Source organism: Mytilus californianus, unplaced genomic scaffold (genome assembly GCF_021869535.1).
Source record: "Mytilus californianus isolate M0D057914Y unplaced genomic scaffold, xbMytCali1.0.p SCAF_9, whole genome shotgun sequence".
NCBI classification, from domain to species: domain Eukaryota; kingdom Metazoa; phylum Mollusca; class Bivalvia; order Mytilida; family Mytilidae; genus Mytilus; species Mytilus californianus.
Window position 1 is genome coordinate 40,994,414 of NW_026262745.1, and position 12,468 is coordinate 41,006,881.

Genomic DNA, 12,468 nt, shown 5'->3' on the forward strand with positions numbered 1-12,468 from the left:
AAAACTTATTTTATCTTTTAAGTTACAAATCATTTTCCTTATGCATATTGAACTTTATTTCTGTTTAAACGCCATATGCCACAATAAACACATATTGTTATTACAATGCAAAATGTTTCTACTTTACAAAGCATTATTATAATAGTATATTTTTCTAAATGTCAAATATTTTTGCGATTTACAATACATTTATATATACTATCCATCAATGAAAATTTCATTTTCGCAAGAGCACGACATTGATTCTGAATTTTTTAGAGACAAAACCCATTTTTCATAATTCTTGCAATTAAGTTCAATCTTTACAGTTTTTGTATAAGGATTCATAAACAATCATTTACTGTGGATTCATTTATTTTCGTGGATACCAATTTTCGTGGATTTAGGAAAACTTGCATTTTCGTGAATATTTAATATCGTGGTTTTGCCTATCTCTGCAAACAAAGCTCATATAAAATTTGTAATTCGTTGAACATTTGAATTCTACGAAACCCACGAAAATTGGTATCCAACGAATAATAATGAATCCACAGTATTGGAATTACATATGTAAGGAGTTAAAAGCGGTTTTGTGTTTGCAGATGTACAAATATATGATTGTGCGGCATCATAACATAATTCATATGCTCCCGTCTACTATTCGATTTATACTAGGTTTGACATTTTTGGATTCCTCCATTTCTTTCTATCTTTTTGAATGTTTTCACTGCTGTCGACAGATTTTGTTGAATTGTGAGGTAGGTCTCTAGCTCTTAAAATATGTGATGTGAATAATGTTTGAGACTACAGTGTGTAAACAAAACTAATTTTTTGTCAGCCAAATTTTTCTTTTTAACTTATGACGTGAGAAGGAAATACTCCAAGGAATGGAGTTCATTTGCAGAATATCTAACACAAGATTTTCGATGAAGGTCATTTATTCAGAAACCATAAAGAGATAATACAACTGACTGAACAATTATATAATAAACCAAAACTGAATAAATGACAATAATTTGCATAGGTGGGGATTACTAAGAGAGAAGTCAGTATATAAATTTTAAAATAATAAATAACACTTCACATATGCTGTAGACACCAAAAGTTACTTACTATTTTAACTGTCTACATTAACGTTATTGAACCGACAATGCAGATATATTGAGTATCTTTCTCCAATTTGATACACTATTCCAGCGCTTGCATTTTCTATTATGATTTTCTTGAAAGAGGGATACTGCTTACAATCCCGTCCTCTTTTGTTGTGGTTGTGACATCATCGAATGAGACTTATTACCTAATTTGTATTGACAATGATCAACATGACGGGTTCTACAATAGTATAGCAGGAACTGATTATACATGGTATATCCGAAGCACCTCCGATTATCCCCATTTTTGTTTTGTGAAATTTGTGTTGCTCAGTGTTTAGTTTTCTTTGTAGTGTTTTGGACAAGTTGTATATCTTAGTCCTTCGTGTTTTGACATGGCTTTGTCAGTTTTACTTTGACCTGTGAGTTTTGAATGTTCCCTTGTATCTTCTCCTCTGTATTGGTTTTGAATGCCTGATTTATGAAAATAAGAAATAAAAAATTGAAGACCATTGTTTATAATTTTATTCCAATGTAACGTATCCTAAATATCAATAGATGTATTTTGATGAAATATACAAAAATCAAGTATACAAAAAACATGTTGTATCATTCTTGCCAATATGAAAAATATCAAGCATCTTCCTTAAGAAGACTTAATCTTCATTTCAATATTTATTTAGCGTTAATTTTTCATAATTTAATGTTTCTATTTTACAATATAATAAAAAGGTTATATGTGGTATGTAAATCGTGTTCGATTTACAATAAATGTACAGTATGATATTCGTAAATTAAACGGTTATCGTCACTTACTATTAATATGGAATTCATTTAAACATGAATCAAGAGCGATAACACTAGTTATTTTGATTGATGAAATGATTCACTGAAAACAAAAATATGCTTTGTATAGGTTGTAATTGTTTAAATAAACAATGTTATTTCTGGTCCAAACTTTAGATTAAAGTATACCTCTATGAAGATGAAGATTAGTTAAAACTGCAGCATGGTACACACAAAAGGATGAAGTACAAACTAGGAGCAACTGATTCGCAGTAAATTCAATGAAGATCCTCAAGCATAATTGCATCTAAGGGACTGTGTTTAAAGTTTTGGTCTAAACGATCCTATGGAGGGTAAATCCAGAAAACCACTTCGGATGTGCCACCTTTATAAAGTGTTACCGTTTATCAAATATTGGTTCTCAAAATTACCTTTATTTAAACTTTGTTATGTTATTTTAACTATGCCCGCTGTTTTGAAACATATTTTTAATTGAAATTGTATCGCAGTTATAGTAAAGCATACTTAATAAATCCATAATACTGTTGCAAAAAATGATACGACACCATAAACAAATAACAATATACTCAATTAACAACCTACTTTAGAGGTTGTATTAATAGATTAACATGCTGGTAAAATAACAGCTACTACAAGTACATATACAATGTAAATACAGTACAGGGACAATACCATAAAAGATATATGTTTAGATATATGTTTGAAATGTGCGTATATTATTTTATCCTTTAGTTCAAAACTATAAACTGTTAAAAGAAACTCCCAAAGTTATGTTTTTACAATCAAAGATTATTACCTCGTTTTTCAAGAAATAGATATAGCTTAAGCTAAAGGATGCACAAACGTGAACTTTGACTGAATTATTTTAATTTTTACCGTTAGCTTATATTACAAGAATCATACTAGAGATAAATAACGGTAAAGAAAACGGATATAGACTAACATTATTGGTTAATTACAGGATAACACAGCCACAAGTTTTGACAAAATGTCACAATAGATTTTAATCCACTGTATCCGTTTACAACATAAACAATTAAGTAAATTTAAACAAACAACAAAAAGCACAAGTAGAGAACATGTAAAATAGTCACTTTGTGACTGTTGTCTGTGAAAATATAAAGAGACATTTTTTTTTCACAAATAAACAACACATGTATCAAGCAGATGAGTGCATAATTGAGTAAAGCTTATTTATTTCAATTGAAAGTATTAGAACAACAACCTTATTGTCTACATTTTTTTTTTCGGGAAAAATAGCAAACATCTTAATTGTCTTATATATCGTCATTTATCTCTCGATCTCTATTGTTTAACCATCTCAATGCATTTTACGCTAAAGAAAGTTTTCTTATTGATAACAAAATAAAAATACTATCTTCAGGTTAACATACACAATACAAATTTAAAAAATATACATGTATATGAGTGCCAACATAATTGCAACACATCAAATAGCAAACCTTGTTGGTCCCTTTTAAAATAAAAATTAGTTCAATGCATTCTTCAGACATTTGGCTACATTGTACGGAGACAGTTTGGTCTTGTATCAACATTTTAAGTTGATAAACTTGCGATTTGTCCTAAAAGTGTCAAAATCTAAACTCAATAATTATCACCCAAATGTTATCACACTGGACCAAATGCATTGTTATCTGCATTACTTTTTTTATAACCTTTGCATTATGGTGCATGATGGTGGAAATTTGCAATCAAAAGTGTAATATTTATTCTTTTTGTTGAAAAATATAGATCTCGGTAACGTTGAAATACAAAAATTGAAACTTTCTAAAACAATGTTGCATATTTACTGTAGTCATATCATAAGAAATCATACAAATCTTAGAACGATTGATCACGTTCTAGAAAAGATCTGTCGGTTCGAATTTTTATAAAATGTAGGGGTTGCGTTTCTTTTGACATTCAATATAGTTAAAAAGTTTTGGAATAGGAATAAAGCATATTATTTCAAAATCGATCTCAATAGCTACCAACTTTTATGTGGTTTCTTCTAATTTGTTAAAGCTTAAAGAATAACATGCATCATCCTTGTCTCATTTTTCAGTTTACAAAGTAGTAAACGTCTTATTATAAGGACACATGAAAAATGTGATGAAATTGAACATTTTGAAACATAAAAAGAACAGTATTGAACTCGAACAGTAACGGTTCAAAACTTAAAAGGAAACATGCTTGCATATATGTGCAAAATGAAATTGAAACCCGACTTAAATATGAAAGCGCTTTGTTCTAAATAACATTGTTTATCAATTTATAATAATGACTGTTCCCTTTCAAAAGAAATAATAGGTTTATTGACTGCACCACTGGGAAAAGAAATTAACATTAATTTTCTCTAACAAGACGCGAAAGTTTTCAAAAAGTAAAACTCCTATAGTTTATTTAAGACTCTCTTTAAGACGATTATTTAAAAAAAAAGCTTGTTTTAGTGCTTAACAATTACAAACATTCATAAAAAATCAGTTCTGCTAATAAGACCATAGTTTTGTATACTAATGCCAATCTCAAAATCTCAAAACAATTTTTGATTGAATACCTAAAAGATAATAATATAAATGGATAATATATAAACTTTCAATATTATTAAAATATGAATCTTTTTTTAAAATGGAAAATGAAAATGACATGTCGATGTTAGCAAAATGATGCCCTTTTATGAAGTATTGCACTGTATATACATAATCGTAAGTTAAAACATTCATACATAGTTTATTTTTCAACACATAGGTCAAAATAAGAAGTATTCCAGCATTTGTAAATATCACAGTATGCATATATATAGGGTATTCTATTAATATGAACTTGATTTGCAGCTAATAAATATTTAAAACAATATATATCACATGTCTTAAACGTCGCTTTGTACCAATTTGCATTCACAAATTGAAAAACGCATGCATTTTGAAAATGCATTTACCAAATAACTTTCATAAACATTTCTATACTTAATAACTACGATAACAGCTACTATATAAAACAAATTATTGCATTTCATAGTTTGTCGAACATAATAAGTCGTTTATGTCTATCTTGATCATATAAGTTGCTATTTACATTTATTCTGGAGGATAATGTATTGAGAAAGATGATACGAAGAACATATAAAGGCTTAATTCCAAGGAAGATCACTTTAAAGCAGTTCGAATATATATTGTAATTTTGAACTATATTAAAATGATCTTCCTACATTATCCTCCAGTATTAAAATATCAGAACTTCAGTTCTCGAATATCTTAATTACAATTAGAAGAAAAGTAAGGATTGTTAGAAATATCTAGTTGACATGCTGTTTACCAAACAAACAACACAATGTATTCATTCTGTAAAATGTACACTTTGATGAATATGTTGTATCATAGTTATGCATTGATGAATTGTTCGTTCTCAATTCTTGTTATATTTTCCTTCCTGTTTCAGTCATCTATCGCATACCTCATAGTCTTACAACTGCCTATTGGAAGAGTGTTATTTTTTGTTTTGTTCATAACGATATAACTATTTGAGTTGTTCACATATTACCCTTGACTCTCATCTCATTTCTCTGATTCCTTTTCTTTTAAAACTTTATATGCTTTTTGAATTTTTGTGAGTTTCTTCAACATAACGTTCACTTCATCCCTTTGTGTAGGTTCTTCAAGTAAAGTGTCCATACTCAAGCCACTCTTTTCTGAATCAAATCTTTCAACGTCCTTTTTGAACTCATTATACATTTTGTTTATCTGTAACGTAAGTGGTTGCATTTCATCCTTTGGTTTAAGATTCGGTTTTGATCCCTCTTGTAATAACCTAAAAAGAAAGATAATCATTTACAATATTGTATTCAATAATTGTACAAATAGAAAGTGAGAAAAAACTCATCACGGATACCAGGCTTGTAATTGTGAACGCCAGACACGCGTTTTGTCTACAAAAGACTCATCAGAGACGCTCGAATCAAAAATATTAAACGGCAGTAAAATACAGTACGAAAATAGCATTTCAGTGAATTTATCATACCATCAAAATGACGATAACAAGTTTGCTATGTACGACGTAGATCACAGCAATACATTGACTCAGTTATATGTCAAGTCTCTAATATGTAAAAACCAAACCTTATCATGTATACGTTAAATTCAAAGTTGTGCATTAGTAAAATACTGATTGGAGATGTTTTGATTTACTCACTTTCAAACAAGGATGAAGCAAATCAACATTTAATTTTGTTTCGTTGTTAAAAAGTGCGAGTCTGCCTAGATATATGAATACTTGACCAGAACACATACCTTTTATATTGTTGAATACTGGCGTTGACCTGTTGCAATTTTGAGATTGCTAATTCTTTCTCTTTTGTATCAAGTCCGCTAACTGAAATTGATCCAATTGAACCTCTACCATGTTTAAGGTGAACTGATCCTTCAAGTTGAGTAACTGTGCCGTGCATTTTCCCAATTTCGTTTGAAATATCTGTAATAGCTGTTCTTAATTGATGAATTTCTGATTCCTTTTCCTTAATTATCCTGAAAGAACCATAGATTTTAAAAAACAGAAATTTACGTGACCGATGGTTTATTAGTTTTGTGATTCAAATACCAATCCGCTGTTGTGTGATACATTTATATAACTTATCAACGTATCTTATAGGAGAAACACAACAGTTGTCACATGTGTAGCAGGATATGTATGCTAAGTCTTTCGGAAAACCTGAGATCGCCGCTAGTTTTTGGTGAAGTAAGTGTTGCTCAATCTTATGTTTTCCATATTGTGTTTTGTAAAATCTTTTGGGTTTGTTTTTTTTTTGGGGTTTTTTTTGCCAAGGCGTTGCAAATTTGTCATCGACTTATGAGTTTTTAATATAACTTTGTATCATGAAAAAAATATAAAAAGTAAAAATGTATAGACTTCCCACCCATGAATTCCCTTTTGCATGATTCTTAAATGGAGTGGTACTTTATTACTTAATCCCAGAAAGCCTCTTTAAGCTACACGATTTAACAATGTTTGGTCGAAAAAACGCATAAAACGAGTATATAACATAATGTTGCATTTACAAGACAAGAGTACATGTCGATATTTTTCGTTCTTTTTTATCAACATAGTATAATTTCCTACATAAGTTTTCTGAAAACGATACATACGACTGAAGGCTATCATTACGATCCTGTAAAGTCTGTGCTTCATCCTCAATGCTTGAAATGTTTTTCATGAGTTCGTCTACACTCATCGCACGTCCGGGTGATCCTGCTGCTTCATCTCCGCTTTCTTCATCTTTTTCTGAAATTGTCGTCATCTCTCTATCATCGTCATCACCGCCACATAACTTTTTGTGTAAACTGATTATGGCCGTTTTCAGTCGTGTTACTCCATCCATTATCATTTGTTCAAGAAGGTCTTTTTCTTTCAACGTCCTGAAATAAATGTATCTTATAATGTACAAAAGAAAAACTAAGAACTTTCTTTCAGTAACTGCAAACATGCTTTGATGAAGCGCCAATATTTTCTTTCAATACTGGTATGACTAAACTAAGTGATTGATACACATTTTCAACTGATTTCTTATTTTTTTCACTGATCCACATAAAGAATGATCGACTTGCATAACCAATTTAAATCTGCTTGGTGTTTATGTGTCTGTGCAAAATAAGGCATTTTGTTAATTGTTGGCGCTATTTTTACATTTTAATCTCCATTGGAAGTGTGGTTCTGGTTTCAGAAATCGATTGCATTTTTGGAAGAACCTTTTGTAAAAACTTTAGATGATAAAGTATGTCTTTGGTTTGTTTTCTCATCGGCGTTACTCAAAGTAGTCTTTATATAATAAGATTGTATATATCATCTAACATTGTTATTGACATAATAAAAAAATCTTCAAATGCTTTGTTTATAACAAAAATTAAACCACTTTACTTTTCGTTTTTTTCTAAACAGAAATAGTTGACAATCATTAATGTGATGTATAGAAAAGCATATAGCTGATAATTAAATTCTTCAAAAAACTATTTAAGTCAAAGAAAAATACATGGTAAATATTGCTAGAAATATTGTACATCTCAAGTAAATCTGCATACTGTGCGACATCGGAAAATATAGTTCTTCACTTACTTCTCAAGACTGACTTGAAGTTCACTTTCTATTTCTGATATTTTGCCCTCCATTCCTTTCTTCTGAGTTCTGAATTTTTGTTCAAGTCTCGCGACTTGTTTATCTTTGGCCCTCGATGATATTGGCTGTGTTCCTTTGATTCTTTAAAAGAAAGGATACTGATGTTTTGGTTATCGAGTGAAATCAATAAACACGAATTAATACGCTGTACTAATAGGTGTAGTAATGTTTCAAATACACCACCAGCATCAATATATATTGGTGTATTTTGCGTTGTTGTCGTTTACAATTATATCACATTTTCACATTTTTCAGTTGATATGCTTTAAGCAATGTTGTTCTAACTTTCAACGATATTCATTGTAATTACATTATTGGATACAATGGAAGGCATTGAACATCAATAAAGAGTTTATAGTGTAGCTAAATGTGCTGTTGAAAAAAAATATCAATTAAGAATAACATCCTACCTGTCATGATCTTTCCGCAAATCTTGCATGGATTTTCGTAGTACCTGGTTTTCGTCTGATAACCTATGTAAAAAATATGTATATGTTATCTTTCACGTTTATATGTAATATTTGCTAAAGCCGTCTAATTCATTTCCTCAGCATGTTATCTGAGATTCCCAAAATATCCATTTCAAGAAAAAGTCATCAAAGACACCAGGCTTATAATTACGTACGCCAGACGCTCGTTTCCTCTACAAAAGACTCATCACTGACGCTCAAATCCAAAAAGTTAAAAGGCCAAATAATGTACGAAGTTTAAGACCATAGAGGACCAAAAATGACATTTGATCCTCTATATATTAGAATAAACTAAGGTCTCTTCAACATATTCATGAATGAAATTATTAGTAATTTTGTCATCGTCTTTATTTGCTGCTAATTATAATAAGACCTGGATGACTGGTATCATCTTAAGTTTACATGATCCATTATAACACTGCTAAGTTACCTCATAATTTCGGTGTGTTGCGCAGCCCTTTGTCTGTTAAGTTCCTTTTCAAACTGTTTTAGCCGTTTGATGACGTCTGAAAAGTTTGAATCATCAAAGTCTTTCATTTTTACGACTGTGCTTGAACGTCCTTGAATTGACAACATCGTAACGTCCTTAGACTCACTGCCTTTTTGAGGCTTAAGATGAACAAATAGTTTTCCTACGGCTCTGTTTACACTTTTAACATCTTCAATATGTACAGTTGCTGCATATCGTCTAAAAGAAATGAAATTTTTGACATGATTAAAAGTTCTTTATCGATTATAAAATTTCTTCTGCCTTTACACTTATGCCACATCTTTATTTTGCTGAAAATATGCATTATTGTGTGTCATTGTAAACGACAGTTTAAAACATTGAACAATAAAGAGTTGTTTAAATTTTGGCTAAATGGTCTGATGCAACATTTCAAGTAAGAATTATAGTATACATTGTAGTATAATTTTTTTCTTTGGTATATTCTATTTCTTTTTACAAAATTTGTTAAAATAAATTCCACCTGTCTTGTAATTGGAAAAGGAAACATATCCACAAAATAAAATAATAAACGAGTTAATAATCTCATGATTGCCTTTCGAGTGTTATAGAAAATGCCACAGGTTACTCATTAATATCATTACAGAAACAGGAGACGAGCATTCGGATATATGGTGACTGTGCAATGTTTACTAACTCAATCAAAATCTAATGTTTTTTTATTCAAATTATTCCATTTACACTACAGTGATACTTTAAACCAAAGATGATGGGAACAATGGAGCATGCATCGTTGACTATTTGAAAAAAAAGAGGCGGAAGATATTAGGGGATATTCAAAACGCCAAAGTCGAAAGAAAACGGATAACGCCATGGCAAAACAACAAAAAACAACAAGTAGACGAAAAGGTCAACAAAACACTGCATAGAAAACTAAACATTGACCAACATGAGCCTTAACAAAAACCGGAAGGGTAAACAGTTTCAGCTGTACAGGTGGCAACCGTCATGTTGCTCATGCAAGTACAAATTCGATGACAAGTCTCATTCGGTGATGTCTATGTTGTGATGTTACATTATTGTTTCAGAAAAAGGGTGAATGTTTGGTACCATTAAAACGTTTAAACCCGCTGCAATTGTTTGCACCTGTCCTAAGTCAGGAATCTGATGTTCAGTAGTTGTCGTTTGTTGATGTGGTTCATACGTGTTTCTCGTTTTTTATATAGATTAGACCGTTGGTTTTCCCGTTTGAATGCTTTTGCACTAGTAATTTTTGGGGCCCTTTATAGCCTGCTGTTCGGTGTGAGCCAAGACTCCGTGTTGAAGACCATACTTTGACCTATAATGGTTTACTTTTATAAATTTTGACTTGAATGGAGAGTTGTCTCATTGGCACTCATACCACATCTTCTTATATCTATGTCACAATCGAGGAAAAGAGGACGGGATTGTGGTAACGACAATTGGAAAACAATTCGAAGGTCGTACTGTGATCTATATCTGTAGTTGTTAAAATCTACCTCATTTGGATTTGGTGCATAATTGTCTCATTGGCAATCATATCATACCACATCTCCTTATTTTAATGTTATCTTGTGATTTATTGTTCATTCAAAATGAAGTTCAAAAAAATAATCTTTGGTGAACGGAGTATTTATAACTAATCGCCTCATATGAATCTGGTTTCGTAAAGATATACAAATATCTACGTTAAATTAACTTATGCCTGAGGATTTTTAGGAGATCTTTTTAAACATGCAAAGTCAGTTTCGTCCTCTGTTTAGAGAAAGGTAAGAATAAGTGCGAAGGAACCACTCGGACACAAAAGCCAAAATATATCACTGTACTTAAGCAGTTCGGATCCTAAAGCTTTTTTTTCTATAGAAATGTATTGGATTTAAGACACAGAGTAGTTAATGTTCTATGCCAGATGTCCTTGTCATTAATCTATCATGTCTATGACGCATGTAAGTCGGAAAACGGAAAAAAATGACCAAAATCTAATTTGCTTTCAAGCAAACGTAATTACGTTAATTTATTCAATTAAACATTATTCTTAATAATCATGTGCTAGATGAGTGGACATTTGCGGTTAATTTCATAAGTTTTGTTACGGCTGTCATCGACTATAAATCTTGAATGAATAAGACTGAAAGACAATCTGATTCAATACACAGATAGGAAAACCCAATACAATGAACAACCTGCATTTTCCAGTTGACGCTCTGATAATTGCATAATGCACTGTATTAAATTTATGTCTTTCTTTTGACAAAGTTTAATCAATTAATGGTTATGTAAAAGTTCCAAAGTCATGTTCATTCATAACTATTGTTTGACATAATTAGGCAACTTCACCTGACTTTTATTTGTTACGCTGCAGATGTTTCACTTTGTGATAATTCTTCTTTGTAAAAGCTCTTATATATTTGTTCACAAGAGTATAGCATGGCATAAATTGTCCTTGACTTATTAGCACTAAGGAAGATCTTGCATTGCGTCATAAAACAAAAGAGCCAACGGGTACAGTTATAAAACATGTACCAAAAGTTAGGGAGAAAACTTATATGTGTTCAAAGATTGCGTTTTACCTTGTAGAAGAAATAAAATGTCTTAATTGCATTAATTATATAAAATTCTATATCCTAGAGCAGATGACCGCCAGTACCTTTTTGTAATTTTGATATACATATACTTACGCAGGAGGCTTCGTCTCTGGTCGGTGAGTGACTGCTGTTGGAACACGACTTCTATTTTCTTTTTTCTCATCATCATCAAGTGCATCTAAGTCTAGAAGAGGTTGTGGTTTCCCAGAGGGAGACTACAAAAATGATACATTTTCATGTAGAAAAATATAAAATCTTCCTCTCATCATTATTTTGTGTGGTTTGGTTTTTGTTTAATGTTCTTGTATAAATCAGGCATTGGATTTTGTTCATTGTCGAAGGATTTACAATGACTATATAATGTCTTTGCCTTTTGATCTATAAGGGTGCTTCATTGACATTCAAACTACATCTCATTATTTTTAGAAATGTTCATTTGGAGGTTTTCTAGAAAAATGGAAAGTTTTATTTTAAGGTTAAATTTTAATACTCGTAAAAAGGACAGAGAAGATACCAAGCGGGCAATCAAAAATCACAAGTCCAGTAAAACAGACGACACCATGGTAAAAAAACGACGAAAAGACAAATCAAAACAAAACAGTATTACACATACATTGTAGCAACAACAACCCCACTAAAACCGGGAGACTCAGATACTCAGGACGGGTCTGCAGTAAGTGCTCATATGACACCGTCCTGTTGCTCTTTTCAGAATAAAGTCATATAGTGATTAGGCATGTTGCAATGGCGGATTAATACATGTAATTTCTGTTGTCTAACCATAAGACATCACCAAATACACAAAGAAATCGGTACGTATAAACTCTTTAACTTGAGGAGTTCTGAGTTTCTGCACAGCACAATGACATGATATTACGATGACGACGATAAACATTAACTTAACA

At 31.1% G+C, this 12,468-nt stretch overlaps 1 protein-coding gene across 4 annotated transcripts in view; it reads right to left on the minus strand.

The window, feature by feature from the left end:
* Positions 1-1,578: 1,578 nt before the first annotated feature.
* Positions 1,579-12,468, minus strand: part of LOC127716171 (centrosomal protein of 83 kDa-like) — a 57,838-nt gene continuing 46,948 nt past the window's right edge. For all 4 annotated transcript variants that reach the window (XM_052222291.1, XM_052222293.1, XM_052222290.1 and 1 more), the window contains exons 4-10: positions 11,657-11,778; positions 8,940-9,197; positions 8,450-8,512; positions 7,980-8,120; positions 7,016-7,285; positions 6,164-6,397; positions 1,579-5,684 (exon numbers count right to left, since the gene is read on the minus strand). In XM_052222291.1, coding sequence (XP_052078251.1) covers positions 5,432-5,684; positions 6,164-6,397; positions 7,016-7,285; positions 7,980-8,120; positions 8,450-8,512; positions 8,940-9,197; positions 11,657-11,778 — 1,341 coding nt within the window. In that variant the 3' untranslated portion in view covers positions 1,579-5,431. The remainder of the gene's footprint in view (positions 5,685-6,163; positions 6,398-7,015; positions 7,286-7,979; positions 8,121-8,449; positions 8,513-8,939; positions 9,198-11,656; positions 11,779-12,468) is intronic.